The sequence below is a fragment of the Agelaius tricolor genome, unplaced genomic scaffold (assembly GCF_023055355.1).
Source record: "Agelaius tricolor isolate 1412-34295 unplaced genomic scaffold, bAgeTri1.0.p SCAF_18, whole genome shotgun sequence".
Lineage (NCBI taxonomy): Eukaryota > Metazoa > Chordata > Aves > Passeriformes > Icteridae > Agelaius > Agelaius tricolor.
In genome coordinates, this window is record NW_027269278.1 from 4,942,250 (window position 1) to 4,967,829 (window position 25,580).

Sequence of the window (25,580 nt, forward strand, 5' to 3'; positions counted from 1 at the left end):
AACCTGAGCTGGAAAGAGAGGAGTTGATGTAAGCATGTGAATTTCCTTGTCTGCCTACATTGCACATGTTCAGGATGAAGAATTTCATCCTATTAAATTGCCAGCAACTTTGTGGTTATTTCCATGGCTCCAGGATTTCCTCTGCTGTGGGCTGTACTTTGCCCCCTTGCTGCTGTTATTGATTTTAAGGCACATCACAGTTTCTCTTTAAATTTGCCCAATTGCAGGGCTTTTTCAGGGGACCATCCCAGGGACTGTGTGACCTGAGGTGAGAATCCAGCCCTTCAGCACTGAGTGTCTGTTTGAGCTAAACCAGTGACAAATTCAGACACTCAGAGGTCTTACATACATTTTGTGACTGGGAGCTGGTACTTGACTATAGAAAGACTGAAAAAACCCTGCAGTCCTATGGAATGTATTTCCCATGAGGATGCTTTATTAACGTTAATTTCAGCAATGAAATGAGGAAGTCATCCCTGTAATTTCCTTTGCTGATTTTCTCTCCCTCCTGGTGCTGTGTGTATTTGGGGCTGTGACAAGGAGCAGCTCAGCCCTTTCTGATGAGTGTACAGCAGCAGGTGCAATGTGCTGGACACCCAGTAAGCTGCATCTACTGGTTTTCATTTCCAGGACCATACCAAAGTTCATTAAAAAACCAAAAGCCTCAGACTACAAGGACAAAAATGTGTTTGGGGTTCCTTTACTGCTGAACGTGCAGCGAACAAGCCACCCCCTGCCCAATGGCATCCTGCAAGCCCTGGAGTACCTGAGAAGCCACTTTCTTGACCAGGTATGAACTCAAGGCAGCCCAGAGGAGCTCTGGGCCATGAGCAGATCTGCTCCAGGGCAGCAGACTCTCTTTTATACTTTTGTGAAGGACTTTTTTACCCCTAAGGCTCTGCATAGGCAGAAGGGTGTAGCTCTGAGCAGAAATGCCAGTGCTGATCCCCTCTGGGAATGCCTTTAGCCCTGTGCTGTGTTTTTGTGCCTTCCCTCAGTGAAACCCCCTGGTGCAGGCAGCCAGGCTGTCTTTGCCTGGGGAGGTCTCATGTCTCTGCTCCCCAGGGAGGCAAATCTGCCAGACAATGTCATTGTTCCCTCTGTTCTGTGGCTGCTGGTAGTGCCAGAGCTAATGTGAGAATTAGTCTTGTTTCAGCTGAAAGGCACCACTAAGCAGAGAGAAAACATTACAGCAGTGCCTGTTACAACTTTTTCTGGAGTTCAGCTGTGTATTTATCCCGAGTGGAGATGGCAGAGGAAGGTGGGAAGATGCTGTGTATGGTATTTTCACAGCATAGCTGCAGAAATTAAGACCTTGTGACATGAGATGTATTAGTTAAAGACAGGACTTTTCTTCCTGTGCTTTGCCATTGTCTAGATGTGTTATATGATGCCAAAGTGCAAAAGTGTGTGACTTCACTGCTGTGAAGTGACAATGCAAGTGATTTTCATTTTGAGGTTATGGTATCCATTTAGTTCATATAAATAAACCAGAGAGTGTAAATACTGTCTCAGTGGCACAGAGTAAAACTGTCACCAGAAGTTTTGGTGGGTCGAGCTCACAGGAAACTCCTAAATCTCACTGAGTTGACAATCACACTAAAAAGAACACCAAAATTTCCCTCAAAATGGCATCTGGCCTTCGCCAGCCTGTAGAAGAATTAGGTATATCAGGTGTTACAAGGAGCCTTGTGGATCTCACAGTCAATTTGTGTAAGCCAGCACCTGATGTATGTTTGTGTTTGGTGGACACACATTGTTGAATTTGAAACTTAGAGTTGCCATGTGTGACCACAGCCTGCCCAAGAGAACGGACATATGTCAATGGCAGTGATTTTAAAAGGCAAAATGACTACTTTTGTATGAAATAAAAGCCAAACAAAGATGAAAATTAGTATGTCACAGCTGATTCTGTGGGTACCAGGCACGGCTTGCCTCAGAGAAACGTCCATGTGCTTCTAATGATACGAAAATATTTTGGTGTTCAATCAATGATACAAAAGTACTTTGGTGTTCAATCCCACTATCAATGCCACAGGATATTTGCTATGAGAAGAAAGGTGAAGGATCACTTATTTGTCAAAATTTTGATTCCCAGTGACTCCTCTCTTTGTCTCTAATAATTTCTTTTACCCACAGGTTGGCCTGTTCCGAAAATCCGGCGTTAAATCCAGGATCCTGTCTTTGAGAGAAATGAATGAAACCAGCCCACACAACGTCTGTTACGAGGGGCAGTCGGCGTTTGACGTGGCAGATATGGTGAAGCAGTATTTCCGAGACCTCCCCGAGCCCATCTTCACCAGCAGGCTCTGTGAATCCTTCCTGCACATCTACCAGTGTAGGTACCCAAAGCTGGCATTTCCCTGGGCTGGCAGCTCTCTGGTCACAGGGAATAACACACAACTTTCCCAGGCACTCTCCTGGAAAAGGCTGTGAGAAGGTCAGAGAAAAGAATGAGAAACAATTCTTATCCTAACTTGCTGCACCTGCTGTTGTGAACACGTGGGATGGGTTATGGAGATTTGTTTTCCAAAGGGTGGTTTCTTAATTAACCAATGGTGATGGTGTTTTAATTAAAGGACCAATCAAGCCCACCTGTGGTGAACTAGGGTATAAAAAAAGCAATGGGTTTCTTCATAAAAAAGAATTAGCCTTCTGAATTATAGAGTCTATATGTCATCTTCTTTCCTGTCCCCTATACCTAAGACTGGCGTTTTCCAGTGCCTTGGATATCTTAATATTCAGCTGTAGGAGGCGGTGGCCAGACAGGACTAGTGCCAAGTCCCCTGCAGTCAGAGGGGACAAGTCAGGCAGGACATTTCTGACGAGTTCCTGTGGCTCTGGACCTGGGAGCTTCCCTTCTCCATCCTATGAACCAGCTGGTTCCCTTCCCTCAAGGATAAGGGTAAGGAAATGCTACAGCAGCCCCTTTAAACAGTGCTTTTAAACAGTCATTTCCTCATGCAAAATTAAGAAATAACCTGGTCCCCTTGTTCATGGCATGGCATAACTCCTTGAGCAAGATGACCTGATATATTGATATATTTCTTTATTAAGGTGCCCAAGAACAGTTGTTGTGAAACAGCTGGGAAATGCCAGCAGCTTTCTGCCTGTGCTCACACTGTTACTGTCCTTGAGACTCAACCCAGAAACCAAGGAAACACAGAGCTGAAATATTGCATTTAATACAGTTTAAACAGGTTCTATTTCCAGCACTTTGCCCTCAAGGAGTTCACTTTGAAAAAGCAGATGGATTGGGGAAGGAGCTTGAAGTAGGGCTAATAATGTTGTTGGGACAGACAAGTTTCTTCTGCTTCTGAGAAAAGGTTTTGAAAGACAAATTGTGAGGTTTCTGAGAGGACTGGTATTGCAGCCTAGCCCATGTGGCTTTTATTGACCTAAGTCACTGAGCAGCTGCTGTTCTGTGTACAGTGTAGGTTCATGGAGGTTCTGTTGGGTTTTATTTCATCACCTGCCAAGGTTTTAAGATTTTGTCTGAAAATTACTTATTTGTTTGAAATGAGTTTTCTTCTTGCATTCACAAATCCTCCTTGGTAAGGAGGTCTACAATTCCCATGTCCAGAAGATTTCTTCCTATTACTGTAATCTGGCCACTGTCTACCTCCTGTCTCTTGTTTTGGGAGAGAAACAGCAAATGCCCAAATTCTATTCACCCCACTTACCCATCTTCTGGAGCAAGGGCACAGATTAAATTACTCTTTTGGAGATTTTGGTGCTGCTTTCACCAGGAAGTGTGTTTTGTGTGTTCTATGTATGTGCTTCTATCTGAAGAGAAGGAGAAGTGATCTTCTGCCCTTTGCAGTGGTGTTTGTTTATAGGAGAAATCCTTGTGCTGGGGATGCATGGTAGGATGAACCAGACCCACCCTCCTGCCAGAGCTGTTTGGCCAGACACTCTCAGTGGGGCTTAGTGTGAATTAAAATCTGTTGGCAAAACACTGGACTCTGAATTATCTCAGAGCATCTGTTCTCTTCGTGCTTGAAGCTGAAAGGAAAAGACAGTAGAGCAGCTCCAAAGTATCACTGCAGAGAAATATTTTATGGGGAGACAGGTGCTTATTTGGATTGTAACTCAGTTCAGGATGTGTTCATTAGCATGGTGTTCAAGATAAATTGCAAGTCAGGCAGCAGCATCCCTGGGTGTGAACATGCAGCTGACAGGCAGCAGGAGAAATGGTTCATGTTTGATGGGATAATGGCCTTTCCTTGTCTGCTGTGAGCCTGGGACAAGGACATGGATGAACCTACAGGCTCAGGGCCCTGCCTGGGACCCTGCTGATGGATGCTCCTTCTGCAGGTCACGAGGGGTTTTTGTGATGGTTTGTGTTTGCAGGATTTTTGTCATGGTTTGTGTTTGCAGGATTTTTGTCACGGTTTGTGTTTTCAGACGTGCCCAAGGACGAGCAGTTTCAGGCTGTCCAGGCTGCTATTCTCCTTCTCCCAAAGGAAAACAGAGAAGCTTTGAAAATCCTCCTGTTCTTCCTGCGAGACGTGGTGGCTTTTGTTGAGGAAAACCAGATGACCCCAACCAACATTGCTGTCTGTCTGGCACCTTCTTTGTTTCACCTCAACACCCTGAGGCGGGACAGTTCCTCCTCCTCCACCAGGTATTGGCACTGCTGCTGTCCACAGTGCTCTTGCTGGAGCAGTGCTTTCTGTAGCTGGCCTAGGCTCAGTGTCTGATTTTGAGGGGCAAATAGACTGTGTGTGCCATGGGTTTGCCTTAAATCTGGTTGCTGATGAGCAGCAGGAGCCGCCTGCAGTGCATGGAGCAATGTGGTCACTGCTCAGTGCAGAGGGCTGTGCTCAGGCCCCATTGCTGTGCTCCTGACCAGTCTGTGTGTGTGTGTCCCACCCCTGGCTGCCCAGGAGCCCAGCATGTGCCTCACTGCTACCATTTAAGTGGTGCTGACCATTGGAAATGTGCTCCTGCACTGGCCATCTGAGCCCAGGTGTGGCCTCAAGGACCTGCAGATACCTGGCAGATTGAGGCAGCTGGTTCTGCTGGGTGATAAGGGGATCATTCCTGCCAAATTGAGCCAGGGGATTCTGTAAATTTATCTTAATAAGTAAAAGTATCTGGGTTGCATAACACCCCCTGTCTGTACGTGCAGGGAGGAAGGTGCCCTTGGGCCAAAGTAGACAAATAATCTCTGAGAGCATTCATGCCTTATCTGGCCTCCTGAGGCAGGGCTGTTTGCTCTGCTGGTGCTCCTGGGCTGTGGACAGCCAGGCCAGGGCAGGGGAGCTCAGCTGGCTGTGCAGGAAGCATCGTGCCCCCAGCAGCATAGCAAGCTGAGCACCTCACCTGGGGATCTGCGGGGAGGACTGTCCCAAAGCAAAGCTGTCAGATGTGCTGTTGGCATCTTGCAGGCTCTGGGAAAGAAAACACTGAGGATTTTCTTTTCAATGTCACAGAGCATCAGAAAATGCCTCAGGCATGCCTGTGCTGAGCTGGCACACAGGGGAGCCACTGAGGGGCACCTGGGGCAGGGATGCAGTGGTGGCAGCAGGTCCTGCTGCATTGCTGGGCTGTCTGAGCTCCTGGGAACCACACTCTGGGACTTGCTCCTCTTTGCTTTACATCAACGCTGCTCTCAAATATTAGCACCAAAGATAGCAATGGGGTTTTCTCTTTGTTGTCAGTGTTTAGAAGGCAGGATGCTTTGAAGCTGTAGCTCTGCTGTAACTGTGCATTAATGCCTTGGTGCAGGGTTCCCACTTCAAAGGGTTCCAGCTGACAGGTCTGACTCTGAGGAGCAGCACTCAGGACTATTATCTTCCACCCAATTTTCAAGCCCTTTGGCAGGAATGTACATAGATAAAAGTTTCAGAAGCCAGGACTAATGATGTAATACCACTAGCATGAATTAAAAGAGGGGACTAGTTTTGAAATGTGTTGGGTGTGGTATGGGCCAAAGGATTTAAAAGGTTCTACGTGGGCTTTGCAGATCTCAAAGGAGCTTGATATTGATGTAAATAAGCTTGGGGTCATTGTTGTTCTTGGCCAAGTGTGTGATGATGTGTTTGGGGAATAAATTCCTTGACTTGTCTTTCTTGGGTGCCCATTACTACTGGTCAGTAGTGCCCTGGGCACCTTTGGGATGTGCTGGGAGGGAATTGACCTTCAGTGGCCACATTGCATGAGCCCTGCATGGCACAGTGCAGTGTGTTTTGTGTGGTTCCCAGCACTTTGCTCACTCAGCCTTCCTCTCACCTTCCCCTCTCCTAGATCCAGCCAGAGGAAGTGCAGCCTGGGGAAGCCAGACCAGAGGGAGCTGAATGAGAACCTGGCAGCAACGCAGGGCTTGGCCCACATGATAATGGAGTGCAACAGGCTCTTCCAGGTACGTCCCTCACTGTCACCCAGCTAAAGCTCTGGGCATCCTGGGGGGAGGCTGGTTGGAGCAGCAGCAGGGCAATGTCCCTGCCAGCCCAGCTGCTGCTCTGCCTGTGACAGATGGGCATCCTGCTGCTGCCTCCAAAGAGAAAATGAGTGTCATTATTGCACTCCTCCATCCCCTGCACGATGGGGCTTCCCTCCATGGGCTTGGGGACAGCTTAGAGAGCACCTGTGGGGCAGTGGCTGCTGTGTACCCTGGCAGGGAGGCCCTGGCCATCCCTGCTGGAGAGTGGGTTGAAGTTCCACTGCTGGGGCCTGGCCAGAGCAACAGCCATGCCTGTGCCTGGCCATTGACCCCAGTAATCTGACCCTGGACCTTGGCCCACAGACTGACTTCCCAGCCTGACCGCAGCCTTTGCTGTCATTATGGACTTGCCTAGTGATCCTTAGACTGTGGCTGACCCTGGTTGCTGTCCCTGGACCTGATCCTGACCTCCCTTCCTGGCTGGCTCACTTTCCTGGCTCCACCTCGGACCTCGTCGCCGTGGATGTGTCTGATGGATGCGTCTGATGGATGCGTCTGATGGATGCGTCTGATGGATGCGTCTGATGGATGCGTCTGATGGATGTGTCTGATGGATGTGTCTGATGGATGTGTCTGATGCTCTTTACTCTTGGCTGACCCTGACTGCCACCTCTGGCTCAGCCCTGGCAGTGTGGGACAGGGCAGCTGCCCTGCCAGCCCTGTTGTCCCCCTGGTCCCTGGCCCCTTTCCCTCAGGGGTGCTGTCCACGCTCCAACAGTCAGCTCAGACCTTCTAATGCTCTGCTCCAGCTGTTTGTCTGGGCAGGGGACACTGCCCCATGGCCCCCTGCACTGACACATGGCCCTGCCCCAGGGCTCCCCCAGCACTGATTCCACAGCCAGTGCCTGGCCTCTGAGTGCCACCCCAGCCCAGGACAGCTGAGGGTCCCCGGGGTCTGATCCCTGCATGCCTCAGTCTCCAGCCCAGACAGGGCTCCTAAGTGCCCCCTCCACCCCCAGCCCAACCATGGCCCCTGTTTGCCCAGCAGTGGCCTGAACCCCTGTGCCCAGCTCTGAGGCCCCTTGGGGTGCCCTGACACTCCTGCCCTGCACCCTCTGGTCAGCCCTGGCAGCACAGCCCTGTTCTGGCTGCATGGCCCCATGGAATAGCCCCTGGGAGCTCTGAGCTACCCCTGCACACATGGACACTGCACCCAGCCCTGCTGTGACCATTGCTGACCCAGCCCTGAGCTGTGGGGCTGCCCCTTGCCCCGGGGTGCTGAGACTCAGGGATTGCCTGGAGAGGGCTGTCCCCCTTCTGCTGGAGGCCACAGCTGAGCGTGGCAGCCTCTGCCATGCCTGTGCCTGGAGGAACACCTGGGTCTGCTGCTCTGGACCCAGAGCTGGACTGGTCACTGTGGCCACCGCTGGACTTCTGCCACTGAGGTGGCCCCGCGAGCAGGACCCGGCTGTCACCGCTGCCACCCAGCCTGCCAGCTGGCACAGGTAGGGCAGGAGGGGCCTGGCTTGAGCCCCGGGGGCAGGGAGAGCTCCATGGCACGGGTGGGGGACAGGGAGCACAGCACAGGGCTGGGCAGCTGGTGACATGCATGGCTGTCACCCTGCTGGCACCAGCGCCACGCCTGGGGGGTTTGTGGGCAGTGCTCAGCCACAGGGAGAATGTTTGCACAGGTCTGCACTTGGTGAAGTGCCAGCTGGTGCCCACCCCATGAGGTGCTGGACACTGAGCAGCTGTAAGAGCTGAGCCCTCCCCAGCACTCTGCACATGAAGAACCTGATAGAGATCTCTATATACAGATATATATGTACATACACATATGTACATACATATACACACATGCAGATGTCAGAGAGCATCTGCATCAATGCAACACCTTCTCTCCAGTGGTACCACACCTGCATTTTTGTGCTGCTTTAGGACTCTGCAAGTTTTCTTAGGAGGCTCACAGCAGAGCCTCCAACAAACCCCAAGGCAAAGGCAGGAGCTGTGGCTCCTTGTATTTCCCCACAATTGATATGCACTGCACAAAGAGGTTTGCAACTCTGTAGGGATTCTAAACATTGCTGCTGAGGGGAAAGGCATTTCCCTTGTGTTTTCCTCAGAGGGAATGTAGTTTAACTGATCTGCTCCTCCCCTGGGCTTCCTGCTCCTCCAGGTAAAGCTGCTGCCTGCCTCCCCGCACCATCACAGATGACATCAAAGGCTGGGTGACCTGCTCACACCTGGCACCTAAGGTAAAGTGGATGGAGGGAGTATGGATCAGAGTATTGTTGGATCTGGGAGTGTGGGTGGGTGGAGGGTTTCCTGGAGGTACCTTTGGGTGTTCTGAGTTCAAGGGCTTTGGCTCCTGCACTGAGAATTGCTCTGAGCTGTGCTCACAGCCACTTATCTGCCTCTGTATCTGCAGCTCTGAAGCCACACACCTTTTCTCTCCTTCTCCCTCCCACCTCTGCTTTTTTTTCCCTTACCACAACCCTACTCCAACAGACAGAGAGAACTGCAGTTGTTTAGTCCCTTTATTGTCATTCCACAGGGAACTGCTACATCCTCTGCACAGGCTTAATGCCCAGGATGTCGAATCCTTTGGCCATGACGGTGGCAGTGGCTTCGCACAGCAGCAGCCTCCACATGTTCACCTTCACGATCTGGCCTGGAAAACACAGACAGAGGAGCTGGAGTAGCTGCTCAGAACAACACTGCCTTCCCCAGGGGAAGCCCCTGCTCCCAAAACCAGGCCCTGCACTGGCACATGGAACCCTTCCTGCTTTCCCCAAGCCAGGCAGACTGACCACCCCTCCTGCTCCCAGGTGCCTGGCTGCTCCCAGCTCTACTCAACCTTCCTGCTCAGTCATAACACGGACTTTCCAGTCTCTGTCAATCCTCCCACATGGACACAGAAGTGTAACAACAGCCTTTCCAACACAGGGCAACACCTTGGAGCTGGATGTAACCACAGGATGTGACACAGGCACACACAGCACCCCCTGGCCAACACTCACCAGTCTGCCTGTCCTTCTCCACGCAGTAGCAGCTGTCATAGAACTCAGTGAAGGTGGTGGCCAGCTCATACAGGTAGTCACAGAGTGTGTGCAATAACAAGTCCTCCAGGATCTTCTGCAGGATCTCAGGAAACCTCAGGATGCACTTGCCCAATTTCCACTCCTTCTCATGGTCAAGGACAAGCACCTCCTCCCTGGCTGCCTTCCGCAGCATCTGCTCATCGATGTTGGCCAGGCGAGCAATGGCCCTGGAATGGTCCAGAACAGAGGCTGCTTGTGAGGGTCCCACTGCCCAGCCTGCCCACCTGTCTGGCCTCAGGGCTGATGGCCTCCCTTGCCCAGTCCTGGGTGACCAGGGCACAAAGAGGACAGTCAGCTCTCGATCCAGGAGGGCACTGCAGAGGAACAGGGAGGGATGGGCTCTAGGGACCTGCATCAGCAAGGACAGCTGATACTGCCAAGCAAACCAGGGCTCAGGGTGCCAGAAAAACTGGGGTGTGGCAATATGTGAGCTGAGCAGCTGCTGGAACACAGATGCATCCTTTTCCAACCACCTAAATCCTCTGCTTCCCAGGAACTCCCACAGTTCGCCCCTGGGCTGTGTCACACAGAGGAGCCATTCCGGGTGGCACTGGACACATCATGTGCAATGACAAATAAAATCTTGTCCATGGTGCATCCCAGTGTAGCTGGCTTCTCTTACAAACACCCCCAAGAGCACTGATGTGACTGTCACCTCTTTGCCCATGTGTCCCTGTGTGACACAGCTGCAGAGAGCACCAACTCCTGCATCTCACCTGATGCGTGTGAAGGCGTAGAGCAGATAGGCAGCGGTGTTCCCTCGGTCATCCAGCATCTTGTCAAAGGAGAACACGTAATCATTGAGCCTGTTGTGGGACAGATCTGCATATTTAATGCATCCAAAAGCCACTGATGTCTGGGCAGCTTTCAGCTCTTCTGGCGTCAGGACCTGGTGCAATTTGCAAACAGACAAGAGTCAAGAGGAAGAATGAAGCACAGTGCACAGCCCTGGCCTGTCAGCAGGGCTCAGGAGGAGAGCCCAGGCTGCTGAGGGCATTTATCCACCTGGTGCTCAGTTCACACAAACTTCTCTACTTCAGGAAAGAAGTAGAGAAGGTGTGGGGTTTTCTACACCAGAAAACCCCACACCCACTCCTCACTTCTCCTGCAATCCACTGGCACCACAGCCCTGCCCAGGTTAGGGCTGACTCCCTCTTCTGACAGCCCACAGGACCTCTGTGCCCCCAGCCAGGTGTGATGTGCTCTGCTCCTGCTTCTTACATGTACATAGAAAAAATGTTAGTCCTCCTACTCTTACGGAGCATTTTGGTCAAGCCAAACACTTACAAACCCCTCTCTGATGGAACAGTGCCAGCAGGGCAAAGCACTTAGTGCCTGACTCCTATGAGCCCTTTTGAGATTCTCAAGGGTTTTTTTATTCCTTGCTTCCTGGTGTTCCTGTTTAAAAAGGGCCTTTTCCCTTCCCCCTACACTACCCTTCCCAATTTCACTGCCTCACACTGTGCTTGGACAGAGTTTGGTCTTTCTGTTACATTCCATGTCCCACACTATCCAGTTCTCTGCAGGCAGCAAGACAGACAGGAATCTCATTAAGCAATGCAGAGACCATAAGTCTGTGAACTCATCTGGGAAGTTCTCAGAAAAGACAAGCACTCTGTCACAACCACCTTGTCCCGTTCCTTGTCTTTCAGCTTGTCCATGGCTCGTTTCAGTCCTTCCTCCAGCAGGTCTATGAGACGCACCGTGTCCCCTGAACGAGTTTTGAACTTCTTCCTGAAAACACACAGCCAAAATCACCACCTGCAGAACAGGAAAAACACTTCCACCCTCTGCCTACTGCCCAGCAAGCTTAGGAAAAAAGCACATGGCAAATCCTTTTGTATTGAAGGAATTGCCATCACATGGACAGCTCCAAAAGTGAGAGAGTACCCACAGCATGGTCAGCAGGAATGGCCAGAAGGACTCAACAGTGAGAACTGTCCAGTTCCAGGCATTGGGCAGCACACAATACCAGAACCAGTTTTCCCAATTTTTGTTTCATCTACCATGGAGGTAGAAAGTAATGAAAATCATGGCCTTTACCACTGCCATCTCCCAGTGCCACATGAGCTTCCACCAGCCAATCCAAGTGCCAGGCAGCAGGAGCCAGGCTCGAGAGGGAATGTGACCACAGCAGCAGTGACTGAGGATCAAGGACAATGACACACAACACCATGACACAGTTATGGGTAACAGCACAGGAACCAGTGCTTTCTTTTGGGATTTTTTTGGTGTGCCACATACATACTTGTCAATGAATGAGAGCAAATCTCCTGCATTCACTCAAACTTTCTCTCCAAGGTACAGACAGAGGAAAAGGTACACCCAGACACTTACTTGTCTTCTCCCAGCACCACTCCAAAGGCAGCATGGGCCACTCTGGTGACTTTGGGATCATACCAGCCAATCATCTGTCCAGCTGCAAACACTGTTTGGAGATGCACAGACTGCAAGGAAATAAAACAGCAACAACTGGTTCTCAATCCACTCCTCTAGGTGCAGTTTCTTCATAGCTTTATCCTACTCACAATGATGCTCTCACAATAAGACTTAAAAGTGTTTCCAACCCCACAGACAAATTCTGCTTTGAATTCTTCAACCTTTCCAAGAGTTTTCCAGCTCTACAGAAGCAGCAACTGGCAGATTCCCGTGACTGCTCAGATAAGGAGCAAATATCCCAATCACACTGAAGACCCTGAGGTGTTCTACCTGTGTTACTGTTGCATCCATCATTTCACATACTTTGTGCTGACCAGCCCCAACAGTTACAGCAGAGGGTGCTGAACTCACCTGGCCACTATCAACAACATAGATGAGGATGTCACCCTTCTCTTCACACAGCCTGTGCTTCAGAGCAGCCAGGTCTGATGTGTCATAGGTGTAACCTCCATCTGATTTCATGATTGTCAGCGGGACAGGGAAGCCCGGCACAAACACAACCTTCCGGCCATCATCAACCTGGACAAACCCTGCCAAAGCATGGAAAACATCCTGTGCTGAACCACAGCAGGGAGCTTCTGGGCCAGCAGCAACACCTCCCCTCCCTGCTGCCACCAGGAAGAAAAGGCCACACACTCACATAATCAAAAATAGGAAAATGAGAACCACCTTGTCAACACAAGTCCTATTCTGTACAGCACTTCCAGAACTATGCACAAGGAAGCAGATCTGCACAAATGTGGCCTTACCAGGAAAGACCTAATTCAAAAACTCCCATCACTTGCATCCAGATCTGCCTGTACAGCCACAAAGCCATCACAAAATATGACATTAAAGGCAACAGAAACTCTGCAGAGGTATGATGAGGACTCTGCACAGAGTCTTTCTGAGGTGAGACAGTCAGTCACTTCAGATGGTGAGACTCAAGAACTGCAAAATCCAGACAGGAACACATAAAACCAGAGACTTCTTATGCTGCATTTGGCTTCTTGCCTGTTTCAAAGTCAACATGATCCCAAAATCCCACTGACTTCACAGAGATTTCTCAAACAAAGTCCCCACAGTCACAACACTAAGACTGGAAGTCTGTCATATATTGCTCCTTGACTGTTTACTCAGAATACAATAAATTCCAGTAGTACCCTGTGCTACTGCTTACAAATATCACACACAAACTGCTTTTGATATCAGCAAGATTCAGGCCTTCTGGAATGAGGAAAAGCCATAAAATGTCCTCTTAGGAAATGTGGCTGAGAAAAAAAGCAAACGTGGGGAAGATGCAACTTGAAAAGCATCAGCCCTGAGCCCTGCTGAATAGGATTGAGGTCACCATGCTCATCCTCACAGCTGCAGAACTTCTGATCCAAGACCAAAAGCCTCACCTTTATCTTCAAATTCTTTCACAATGTCTTTCATCATCTCATGGTAGAAGGATTCCCCTCTCTCTATGATTGTGATGTCCAAACAGTTGTAGATTTTCTGGAATTCTTGAGGGAAACAGAACATAATACTTACATTAAAGGCACATAGTGGGAACCACCAGTGGCATATTTAGCAGTGGGTACAGCAAGGCTGAAAAAGCATTATCCACCTCTTGGTCAAGGCATCAGACTAGGACTCAGGAGACAAAAGATTTAGCTGAAAGTCTCCACTTAAGACAGCCCAGTACTTTGGTTGTACTGGCTTTTGCTTTCAGCTGCTCTTAGCAGTGTGGCAGTGATTTTCAAGGGAAAACAGAAGGGTGTGCTCAGACATAAAGTGAGGAAAGCCACACTGTTGTAGAGCTGAGACATGATTCCAGATGTGTGAAGTCACCTCTGCGTGACACGTCACAGATGAGATTCCAGGCTTTAATGAAGTCAGGGTTTTTGCTCTGCAGCAGCACCACACATTGGTAAGCTCGCTTCTTAAACTCCTCCTCTGTGTCAAACCTCTGCTTGGATTCCTGCAGGGAAACACATGGAAAAGCACTGCTTTCTCCCCTGAAACACACCACCACACAGAACAGGCTCTCCAAGTATGCTCATCTCAAGACAGAAAGGCTGTGTGCTTACAAAGGCCTTTGATCAATGCCCCACACAGACAGTTCAATACCAGATGCCACAATTCATCACCCCATGGCTGGTTATCACAATAATCTATTAACAGTGACTTAATTCTTTCATTTCTCCAAAACTACACTGCAATTTGTAAAACTTCTCAATCTGCTTTGCTACACATACCTTGTAAAAAGCTTGGAGATCCCCAATGGGAGGAGAAACACTTAAGTAATCTGGAAATTTGTCCTGGAGGTGAGCAATGAGCATTCCAAACTGGGTGCCCCAATCTCCTAAATGGTTCAACCTTGGAGCAATTGAAGAGGACAATAATAATAATAATCTCTTAAACATAGGCTTTAAAATACACACATTTTAAAAATATATATTCTAAAAGAAACACACATAATACCAGAAACCCAGCCCAGGCAAGATCCCCAGTTCCACTGCACTGAAGCTGCTGTGATTCCTAACCCTGCTACACTTGCTCTGCTTAGTATCTACTACCCATAAAGGGTTATTTGCTAGAAACTAAGACCAATACAGAGCAGAACAGAGAGCCAGGGGCTGCACAAACAGCCCAGCAAGCCCACCACACCAGCCAGAGCCTCACCTGAGAACATCATAACCCACGAACTCGAAGAGGCGGCACATGCTCTCCCCGATGATGGTGGAGCGCAGGTGGCCAACGTGCATCTCCTTTGCAATGTTGGGGGATGAAAAATCCACCACCACCTTGGGCACAGAACCAAAGGAACACAGGAATAAAAGGCCATTCCCACACCTTCATGTGTTTGATCTGGGTTTTGTTAGGGGCAGCAGTGGGAAGGAGAATCACCCCTGCTGACCCTCAGCAGGAACATCAGAGTGAGTGCTATGCAGCCCAGCTGAGGGTCAGGGACCACTCCCAGCGTGACCTGGGCACAACCCCCATCCCCAGGGAGCCCTGGCCCTCAGCCACCAGAGACCACAGCAAGTGCAAGTGATCTACCCCATGGCCCCCATTCCTCTGCCACATCCCACATACTCTGCTCTAACAGCCTGCTGACATGGACATCTGCTCAGCACATCCCTTCAGGGGGCAGTTTCAAAGATACTGCAGTTCAGAACATCTCCCCTGTAGCAAGATGGCTGTGTGCTTACTGCTGTACCTTTTTCCTTTTGCCAATAGCTGGTGGTTGAACTCCATTGATCAATAAACTGCTCAGCTGCTTCGACACAAAATCCTTTCTCAAGTGGACATTGATAAAACCTTTGCAGGAAAAAAGCCAGCAGTGAGTGCTGGGGCTGCAGAAATGCCTCAGATTGTTTTTTGTTTCCTTCCCCCCTGGATTTCTCTTTTCATGCATCAAGCACAAGAGCACATGAAGTCAGCTTGACAAAACATTTTTCAGTCACAGGACAACAAAGCTGTCACTTGAAGACAATTTCTGTTCCCAGATTAGAAGAGTCTGTTCACATCACTACAGCCTTTACTGCAGGAGTCAGATGCTGCAAGCTACACCATTGACATAACTCCTTTTTGTACACTGTCACTCAATAATGAATTTATAGAAACATTTTTGGTGAGAAAATAAGTAATGTGGTTTCCAGAATGCAAAACCCAATCCTGCTTTATCTTTTATTAAAAATTAATATCCTAAAACATATAGTTTTATTTGGGATAATTTATGTTCAGGGTATGACACTGTCTTACTTCTCCTGCTTCACAGAGCCAATGAACAAGCTCTAGCCCTAAAAGGCTGTGCCATGGGATTTTTGTGTTTATGCTGAAGCCCTAAGGAATATGAGTCCTTGTATTTTTCCCTGGGTCACAGGAACAAAATAAATGCAGCAATTAATAACCTCCATGAGACTCCAGCTTCTCAGTTCTGAGAGGACAAGATCTCCTCACCCTGCAAGCAACAGCAAAAAGGGCTCTCCATTTTTGCTGTGATTTCCTGACTGTGGCTTGATTCCCATCACCAATATTGAAAGAGGAAAAGCTGCTCCCTTAAGGATCAGTGGAAAAACTGCTTATTAAAGGGCTCATGATCATACCTACCAATTCTAATACAGAAGTAGATTCTCTGCTGCTGCACAAGTCTGAGTGCTACAAAGCTCACCAAGATAGAAGAAGCTAATCCACTGTGAAACTGCAGTTTTAAAGCACAAAACAGTAGAACTCAACTCAGCTTCCTTTTCACAATATAACTGCCCTTTTTGCTTTAAGATATACAAAGTGTGTAAAATGAAACTATCTTACCAGGACCAGCAATTTCGACCTTCTCAATGCATTCATTGGCAGGAATGTTTTTTACTATTCTCTCTGCAATTTCTCGTGGGCTGACCTTCTGTTCCCTGGTTTTGAGCAGTATCTGGAACACAGTAAAGATCAAGGAAAATTCAGTCCTCTGAAACATTCTAGAGAGCAAAACAGAGAGCACAGATACTGAAGCACTTCAGCTCCAGAGATACACACAAAGAGAAACATCTCTAGCCAATTTTACAGACTGGATCAGTTCTCCACAGCACAAGCCTGACTGGACCCAACACGTTCACCTCCTCCTGCTCAGAGCAGCCCCTATGTCAGAAGAAAATCTCCCAGGCTATTTTACAAAACCTGCTAAGTGGTTTGGTAAATTTGTATTTTTCTAAGCTAGTAAAAGGGACAAACCCTTTAAAAATCAACATAGCTGGCACAGTCCTTCAATGCTTCACAATCCTGTTGATCAGTCTCATGGGTGTCCTCAGCTCTGCCAGCATTCACATTTGAAGTTCTGAACTGTGCCTCCAGCAGATGCTGAGTGTGGTTTCAGAGCAGATCTGTTTATTTATGATTAAACACAACCAAAGCAAACTGCCTTCAGTCCTGTCTTAGTCTCAAGCTTAATAAATAAATAAATAAGTGAATAGATTAATAAGTGAATAAATAAATAAAATCCAACAACCCAAGCAAACAAAGATAATCCCAGCACTACCCAATTTTCTTCAAAGAGCATCAGAAAAACTGCTGTTAAAGTAGCTCTCCTTTTCCCTTGGAGACATGAGCAGCCCACTGTGAGGAACTCAAAGAACAGGACACAGGCTTACATACAATGATAGTATCAGAGTGGTCTGAGTTGGAACAGACCTTTGAAGATCATCTAGTCCAACTACACAACTTCCCTGTCCATTCCCAAAGCACCTTCTCACATAGCTTTTTGCAAATCTTACAAAAACACCCTTTAGGAGGATTCTGTCAGCTAGCTCAACCCATCCCATGCCAAACACTACATTCACACTTGTATAAAATGACCACAAGTATTTGTTTCTGGGCACGTGATTTTCCAGTATTACTGTGATGTGTTTGAAAACAACTCCACTGAGGCCACAAAGATGATGTACCTCTTTGTCAACTCAGAATTTACACTCACTGCTTGTATTTGCTAATTTACAGTCTGCTCTAAAATGTATTTCTACTAAAGTTTCAGTTTTCTATTTAACCTGTCATACACAGGATTCTTACAAGATGGTAAAGGCTTAAAAAGGGCAAGAAAAGCAAACCTCAGTAGCTTTAGTGTTACTCAAAGTGTAAACTACAGGAAAAATAAATACAAACCCAGATTAGGCATGTTACACCAGATTACAGGCACCTTATGTCAACCATTCCAGAAATGGTTACCACACTCCTGTTGGAGCTCCTGGCTGAAACCCCAAGCATTAATATGCTAATGAGCTCCCAGGAAGACAATAGGCATTTGTGAGGGTCCTTTCCACATCAGCAGCCTGCAGAGAGAGGCTGCTGCCTGGCACGTACCAGTGCTGCCCCAGTCAGGGCACTTCCCACTCTGCTGGCAGTCCCAGTGACCCTGACCCGTGTTCCAGCTCTGCCCAGGGACACCCTGTGAAGACCTGCACCACAGCCAAGCCCCTAAAACAGGCTGACACAAAGTCCCCAGCGTGCTGCTCCCAGCCCCTGGCTCTGCCGTGCTGACACACTGCCTGTGTGAGCACAGCTCCAGCCCCAGCACACTGCCTGCCTGCCCAGGAACAAACTCCTCAGCCAAGGCCACACTAGGAACCCTTATTCACCAGCACAGCTGACAGCCTGCAACTCAAACCCTGGCTGGAGGGGGACTGTTCAGACACCCACTTATGTGAGCCACGTCGTGCTGGGAAGCCTGGGCTGCTCGAGAATCCCGACCGCGAGTTAATTGGGGTAAGGCGGCGGTCAGGAAGTGGCAGTGCAGTCACCCAGGGTGGCACACAGTGACAACGTGCTAATGAGACTGAGGGGAGACACGGGATCTGGGAGGGCAGTTCTGCCTGGCACTGCAGCCCAGAGCCTGCTGCCTGGCACGTATGGTGCCCCTGCTGCCCCAGCCATGCTCACTGCACAGGGGGGACAACCTGGGCCAGCAGAGTTCCACGAGTGGCAGGGCAAGTTCAGTGTCAAAACTGCCAGTCTAATGGTGGTGTTAACAACAGGAGGTGTAAAAAGAGGAGTTGTTTCTGTTTAGATTGCCAAATAAAAGATCTGTAATTACAAAGTGTCTACTTAGTCACCCAAAGGCATCAATGCACTGAAAGTTTGGGTGTTTCAGCACCTAAGCTAGAACACACTGCCTTTCTTTCTCCCACACCTCCTGGATTTACTTCAGCACAGTCCCAGCCCACTGAGCAGGCTGAGCAACTGCTGAAGTGTATCTGATTCTCTTTAGGTTCTCTTTGGTCCAACTCCCTGTACCCAGGGAATTAACAAGAGATGCTAAACAAAGGACTGAGCCAGAGGAGTATGAGGGGTTAGTGCCTGAGCAGCAATCCACACCTGGCTGAGCTCTGAGAAGGCACTTCCTGAGCACACCCAGGCCTGACAATGCCCAGTGCCTTCTGGCTGGAGCTCAGGGAGGGCAGTTTGGGATGTTAGACACAGACTCAACAGAGCACAGGGCAGCACCTGGGCCCCTTTGCTCTGCCATGTGTGTCTGTGGGCAGGAGGAAATCACAGCAATGGGAGGTGTGAGCCAAGAGGGGAAGCTGGAGATGCCCCTTTGTCACCTGCCCTGTGAGAAGGGGGTATGTGCACACAAACATGTGGGGATATTTCCTGGCAATAGAGAAGAGCAGTTAGAGATATGCAGGTGTTTCTCAAGATTCTGCAATTCTCTAGAATCATGATTTATTGTTTTGCTGTTTTCACTTCCAAACATACAACTCACTAATTGGTAGTTAATTGCACATCATTAGTAAATCGATGCAGCACTTAAATCTTGATTTGATTTAGATCCCATGAACCAAGCAGATTTTCTGTGCCACACATATTAACTCCCTCATACCAGGCACCTGAACAGAGGTTTAAAGGCCAGCTCTGTAAAGGCCAATGCTTCCCTTAAAATGCCATTCAATACTCACTCAATTCTCAGCCCAGAACAAGTCCCATATTGCAACTCTCACTGTGCTGTCTATCCCTTAGCTTCCAACAGACAACATCCCCATTTTTGCTTCTTTGTTGACATTGTTTGAATCATTTACCTGTGAGATGCCCATGGCACTGTTACACTGGTAGTCCCCAAATTTGGGCTGCTGACTTGGTGTCACCACCAGAGGAGGGTTTTCTAAGTCTGGGTAGGCAGCCTGAATGGCAGCTCCAAAGATCTCCTGGAGACAGCTGTTGATATTAATCATGCTTTTGGTTGATTTACTTCTTTCCTCTTGAAGGCTCTGAAAAAGAAAACCACCAAAATCCAAAAGGCTAAATTCCCAACATCTGAGGAGCTGTTACATCCCACTTTTCTCCTTGGCAAAGCACAGCTGACAGATTTGGCTGACACCTCCAGGCACAGGAGCAATGTATACAACATAAAAATCCCATGATTCTCCTGCTGAACCTCCCAGCACAAACCTTCCCCTGACTGCAGGGCTGCATTACTTCTCACACCTGTGCTGGTGAGCCTGGGACAGACCTCATCTGGGCCACCTGGTCAAAAACTGCCCCAGACATGACCATGTGGGCTTACTGACCTATTGACATCTTCCATAAAACAGATTCCTGTTTAAAGAACCAAGAAATATCTGATGTGCCACCAATTAAGGTGTCAGAATGCAGAGCTGTCACACATCAGAGCTGTAACAAACTCACACCATTTATTTAGCTTGTCCTAAAGACAACAAAAAAACCCACAAGGTCCAGCAATGATTTTTAATTTTCTTACCTTCTTAAGGAAGTTTAATCGGTACTTGAGTTTTGCGTTTTCGTCTCGCAACCCTTCCAAACTTGGAGAGACTCCCAAGCTCCCAAAGTTCTTCAGACGCTCAATTTCTGCACTTAGCAGCTTGATCTCGTTTTCCTGAAAAGAAAATTGAGTTGTCACACAGTAATTCCTGGAGAGGGGACAGGAGGTGAGGAGCTGGAAGATCTCAGGCACCAGTGCTAGTTTGCCTTCTAAAGGTAACAGCAATGACATGTAAGCTGAATCATTCCAAACAATATTTCAAGATTGTTTCTAGTTGTGTGAAAAACAAGGATTCTGAAATACTCTTTCATAAAGAAAATAGTCTCACTAATATCAAGACAGAAGTACAAGAAAGACAACAGGACATGCTAATGAGATGGTCCCCAAATAAGCACTTTCTCCAGCTTTAACAAAGATATCAAATTATTTGACTCAAAACTCCCTTTAGCCTGTTTCACCATCTCACAGGGCACAGCTTCAGAGGAGGAAACACAAGCTCAAACCCCACCTAGAGACAGGAATGCCAGAAGTAGTGTGCTGCTCCACAGGGGCATTTCTGCAGGCTGCACTCACTTCCACCTGGCCACACAACCTTTCCTGCCCTGGCCAGGAAGGAAATGTATGTCTTCTCCCTTAGAACTGACACAAGGCATTCAGGAGCACTTGGGAACTTCAGGAGGGCCTCTATGTTCCAAACACACTTCCCTGTGTCCACCAGACTTCACAGCCCCAACTCAGACCAATTTGTCAGCAGCAAGAAGGTTCAGAGCTGCTGCAAGGAGCAGGAATCTTCCTCACCCCACACCCTAAAGAAACCAAACAGCTGAAGTTTCATCTCTGTTGCCCATCTCTTGTCCTCCCCATAACAGGCTTTGTGCTCTGAGCCACAAAGCTGGCTCTGACACAGAATCCTGGAGGCTACTGCAGGTTTGAGGGCCTTGCTGCTGCTATGGAGGGAGGCAGTGAGCACTGCTCACCCTGGCTTGGCACCCCCTTGGCTCCCTCAGCCAGGCTCTCCTCTGCCAGCACTTCCACAGCAGGACACAGCACAGGCTGTTATTGTAGGCCACCAAATCTTATCAAAAAGGGCTCATTTACTTTGCTGCTCTTCAAACAATCAGACTATTTAATTAGGAAAAAAATTGGGCCATCTCTTGGTCTTGTATGTCCACCTGAACAACAGCTCCCAGGAATGCTGCTGTAACTAACTGCACATGCTCAAAAACCTAGGCTGAGGCAAAACAATCTCAAGATTGGCCTATTTGTGGGCCAAGCTGAAAATCAGTACTTTTGAGGTCATTCTTCAGTTGTGCTTCAGTTTATGGCACACTTCTGTTACAACCTCAAGGTCTCCTCTGCTACAGAGGAGAACACAATGCTGCTTCCTGCAGTTTGGATGTGAAGAAACAGGGCTTTGAGGAAAAAAACCCAAACCTATACCAAATCCTCTGGTTTGGCATTTACACAACTAAAATCACTGAACAGCACAACTGTACCTTATAAGCAACTCACTTCAAATAGTCCCATTTCAGCTTTTCTTTTCAAAACCCAAGGCAGGCGTTCCAAAAATCAGTTTTTCTCTCATTTACATACAAACACAAACCTTCCCCCATATAAGCATCAGCAAATAGATTTGTTTATTTTCAACTTTTCTTCCTGGCCTGATTTGGTAGCATTTCACATAATTTATAGACCCATTTGTAAAATCTTCTATACTTCAAGTTAAAAAACAGCACAGGAGATTTCTCTGTGTTTTCACAGCTGTGTCACTGTAAGTTTCAGTGCCATTATTGCTATAAACATCAGAGCAGTGACATACATAACTCATCTCCCAAGCCTAGAATGTGCTTTAAACATAAGTGCAAAGGTATCTTCAGTCCCTAATATCCCACAATCTGTAAATTCTGTGTCCACACAGTATTATCTTGCCTCTAGTGAAGTCACCAGCTTCAGGACAGGCCTCCAAGACCCCAAGGGGAGTTCTGCATCGAAGGCAAACATTCTCCAGAACCAGAAAATCCCGTTTTGCTTTTGAAACTAAAATCTCTGCAGGTCTAAGACAACAAGCAGCTCCCAAGTATTCTTCCTGCATTAAAAGATTCCCTCCAAGTTATAACTGGGTTATTTCAGTACCACTGACAAGCTTTACCAAAGAGGAATATGAGTTGGATTTTCCTACATAATCACAAACACCTTTGGCCACCCAAGAGAAGACTCACAGGAGGTGACATGACCAGTAACCAACTGGAGCTTCTTCCCACATTGGTACACTACAGGTGAGGACAAGGAAAGAGGTTTATCCATGTGCAGGGTCAGAAGCCAGAACCACAGTGCCCAAATCACCTACCCCTGGGCAGACATCTGGCCCAAAGAGCTCTTTCACAGGGTGACTGTAATCACTTGGATTTGGCCAGGAGATAAAAAACTCTAAAATACTGCCACAGTTCAGCAAGTCTCATCTACTTATTTCCCATGACTGCATCAAACCAGCAAATTCCCAGCACTGGCACCTGGAGGCATTTAGGATGGCCCCATTTCAGATGTGGCCAAGCCCAGACTGTCACATTTGTCTCTCCTGTTTAGTGCTCCCCTTCTTCAGACATTTCCAGCAGCAGTCTTTAAGTTGTTATTCGAGTGTGAACTGAAAGCAAAAGGGTTCACCATGGTGGCCCAGTGCTGCTGCTGCCATTTCAGTCTCCCTTTTATTGTGCTCATCAACAGCTTAAACAGATGATGAAATGAAGTTTTCATTCAAAAGGACCCAGCAGAAAAGCCTGAACTCAGCAATGCTTACACTGGGTTCCAGAACTGATGGGGCTGAGATCTCAGCAGCTGGGCTGGGACAGCCACACAGCTGAGCACAGCTTCCATCTCTAGACTGGCAATGGGGACACCCCTGCTCTGGGAACACCACTCACCACTCTCCTCTCTCTGGTGAGCAGCAACAGGAGACAGGAAAATGAAATTAAGCTGTGTCAGACTGGTTCAGAAAGGTTCTTCACTGGGAGAGTGCTGGTGCACTGAAACAGCTCTCCTGGGAAGTGGTTGTGGCACCAAACCTGTCAGGTTTCAAGGAGCATCTGGAATATGCTCTTAACAATATGGTTTAGTTTTAGGTAGTCCTGTGAGGAGTGGAGAGGTGGACTTGGTGATCCATGGATCTCTTCCTACTTGAGGTATGCCATGAGTCTGTGACCCCTACACCCATAACCATGTTCCTGATCTTGCCTGGAAAAAAGGTCTTCAGATGTTTACATCAGAAATGCCTCTTAACACAGCACCCTGTGACAGAGTTAATTCTCCAGCAAAGATCTGTGAATGCTACATGTTATTGAAAGGACATTATGAATGCTGCATTCTTCCTAAAAAACAAACCACTCTACAAACTACAGCTAAGCCTTGTAACAACTCCTCTCTCATGGTACCATCCAAGTGAGGAAGGGAGACAATGCCAACACATCTCTGATCTAAAAGATGGGTGACTGAGAAAAGGAAGGGGAAAACTGCTGTTCAGGTCAGGAGGTGTCCCTTCCTGGTTTATTCTACCTGCACTGTCTTGCACAACTTGTCAGTAAAGGGTCATACCTGATGACCACCTCATGAGGAGCTGTGGGAATTACATGAGGCCATGCTGACATCTCCAAGGGCTCTTTGCTCAGCTCAGTACCTGAAATCTTCCCCTCACCTGTGAATACAAAAAAACTACAGCTTTTTCAGAGGACCAAAATCATCCTTACATTTTCCCTTAGCACGTAAGACTGTCTTCCAAGAACCCTAACTGAGCAGCTGGGTAACAGGAAACTTGCACAGGCTTCTGTCTCTGGGCTTTAATGACAGAGCTTCTCTCCATCAAAAGAAAAAAATCATAAAGGAGAGAAAATGGCCTTAGAAAGCATGGCAAAGGGAGCAGAACACCACTCTTCCTTCCTCTCCTTGCCTCCTGCTCAGTTTTATCTCTACTCCTACTCTGCCAAGCCCTGCTGAGCCAGCTGAGCACTGCTTGCTCTTTGTTGGGTTATTTTCCTTCAGGCTGGCTCCCCACAGGCTCCAGGGCATGCTGCAGCTGGAAACATGGAGCATGTGGCTGGGAGTGACAGGCAGAGTGAGGCTCAGTAATTCTGCACGGCCTCCTGGAGTTGGAGCTGAACACTCCTGCTCCCTCCTGCTCTGCTTCCAGTGCCTGGAATCTGCTTTGGGACAACTGACCAAAGAGCAGGGACAGCAAAGGGAGAGCCACCTCGCCAGAACACCTGAGATGTCCTTCATCTCCTAGCAGCAACAATGGAGAAAGGGAAAATCAAAGGCAAGAAGGAGTGCAGAGATTCAACTGCCATATTTATGATCTCATTGCCTGTCATATATTTAAGTTGTGAGCAGGAAACACGCTCAAAAGTTGCTAAAGAGCACACAAGTATGGCAGGCAAATCCCAAAGGCCAAAGTCCAGGAGCTCTCAGCTGGATGCTCCTGAGCAATGGGCAAGGCATGAGAAGTGACTCTGGAGGGGTCAAAGCCTTCCTGAAGCTGCCTCTGCACTCACTGGCAGTACCGGTCATGGACCAGGCCAGACCTGGCAGTTCTATTTTCTATTATTATCGTCACTGAAAAGGCAGAGGGTTGTCACCACCTTTTCCCAACCTGAGCACCTTGTGGCTGCAGTAAAGCTGTTCACCAGCGTGCCAGCACACAGGAGGCGCATCCCTCCCCGGCTGCCCAGCGCTCCCGGATCCGCCGGGGGATCCCCGCCCGGCCAGAGCACGCCCCACACGGCACGGGGGCGGTGACACCCGGTTCCGCTGACGGTCGGGAAGCGTTTTCGGAACGCGGCCGCGATCCCGCCCTGGGTGTGAGACGGGGCAGCAATGGAGCCCTGCCCTCAGTCCGGCACCGACGGGAGCAGCCCAGGAAGCGCTTCAGCCCTGCCCGCTCTCCGCCTTCCCTTCCCAGACAGAGCTCCCGCTCCCGCGGGGCCCAGCCACCCGCCCGGGGCTGCCGGCACTGCGCGGGCATCGGTACCGGGGAGCGCTCCTGGTGCTCGCCCGTCCCCTGCGCCCCGTGGAGTCCCACAGCTGTGCCGGTCGGGGCTGTCCCGGTCCGTGCGGTGCCGTGCCCGGCTGTCCTGTCCCGTCCCGTCCCGTCCCGCCCGGCCCGGCCCCGCACCTGCCGCGCCAGCCTCGCCGCGGACTGCGCCACGCGCGCCTCCATCCTCGGGCGGCCGGAACCGGGACCGGCAACGTGGGAACCGGAAAGCGGCGGGAGCGGCGCGGCCGCGGCTGCAGCGCCCCCGGGCGGCGGGGAGGACCCCGGCGGGGCCGGAGCGGCCGGGAGTGCTGCCCTGGGAACGGGGGCGGCCTGGACACCTGCGGCGGGAGCGGAACGGGAACGGGAAAGAGGGAATAGGGATAGGGGAAGAGGGAATAAGGA

At 49.1% G+C, this 25,580-nt stretch overlaps 2 protein-coding genes across 4 annotated transcripts in view; one reads left to right on the top strand and one right to left on the bottom strand.

Moving 5' to 3' along the window:
• Window positions 1-8,640, top strand: part of LOC139597617 (rho GTPase-activating protein 7-like) — a 48,046-nt gene extending 39,406 nt beyond the window's left edge. Inside the window, exons 7-12 of the mRNA XM_071443105.1 lie at window positions 631-790; window positions 2,140-2,338; window positions 4,408-4,627; window positions 6,253-6,367; window positions 6,752-7,893; window positions 8,565-8,640. Coding sequence (XP_071299206.1) covers window positions 631-790; window positions 2,140-2,338; window positions 4,408-4,627; window positions 6,253-6,367; window positions 6,752-6,769 — 712 coding nt within the window. The 3' untranslated portion in view covers window positions 6,770-7,893; window positions 8,565-8,640. The remainder of the gene's footprint in view (window positions 1-630; window positions 791-2,139; window positions 2,339-4,407; window positions 4,628-6,252; window positions 6,368-6,751; window positions 7,894-8,564) is intronic.
• A 267-nt stretch (window positions 8,641-8,907) lies between these two features.
• On the bottom strand, window positions 8,908-25,417 carry RARS1 (arginyl-tRNA synthetase 1). 3 transcript variants are annotated; one of them, XM_071443108.1, is made up of 16 exons: window positions 25,317-25,417; window positions 23,744-23,843; window positions 20,138-20,272; window positions 19,458-19,646; window positions 16,210-16,321; window positions 15,116-15,216; window positions 14,578-14,699; window positions 14,151-14,271; window positions 13,744-13,873; window positions 13,311-13,415; window positions 12,280-12,458; window positions 11,827-11,936; window positions 11,118-11,223; window positions 10,206-10,378; window positions 9,409-9,656; window positions 8,908-9,059 (listed from the first exon to the last, which is right to left on the bottom strand). In XM_071443108.1, the coding sequence occupies exons 4-16, from the start codon at window positions 19,608-19,610 to the stop codon at window positions 8,950-8,952; spliced, it is 1,770 nt and encodes a 589-aa protein (XP_071299209.1). In that variant the 5' UTR covers window positions 19,611-19,646; window positions 20,138-20,272; window positions 23,744-23,843; window positions 25,317-25,417; the 3' UTR covers window positions 8,908-8,949. The 3 variants fall into 3 exon arrangements, with proteins under 3 accessions (XP_071299209.1, XP_071299208.1, XP_071299210.1); XM_071443107.1 differs by lacking the exon at window positions 23,744-23,843 and having other exon boundaries at window positions 25,317-25,405; XM_071443109.1 differs by lacking the exons at window positions 23,744-23,843; window positions 25,317-25,417 and adding an exon at window positions 24,784-25,021.
• Window positions 25,418-25,580: the final 163 nt, after the last annotated feature.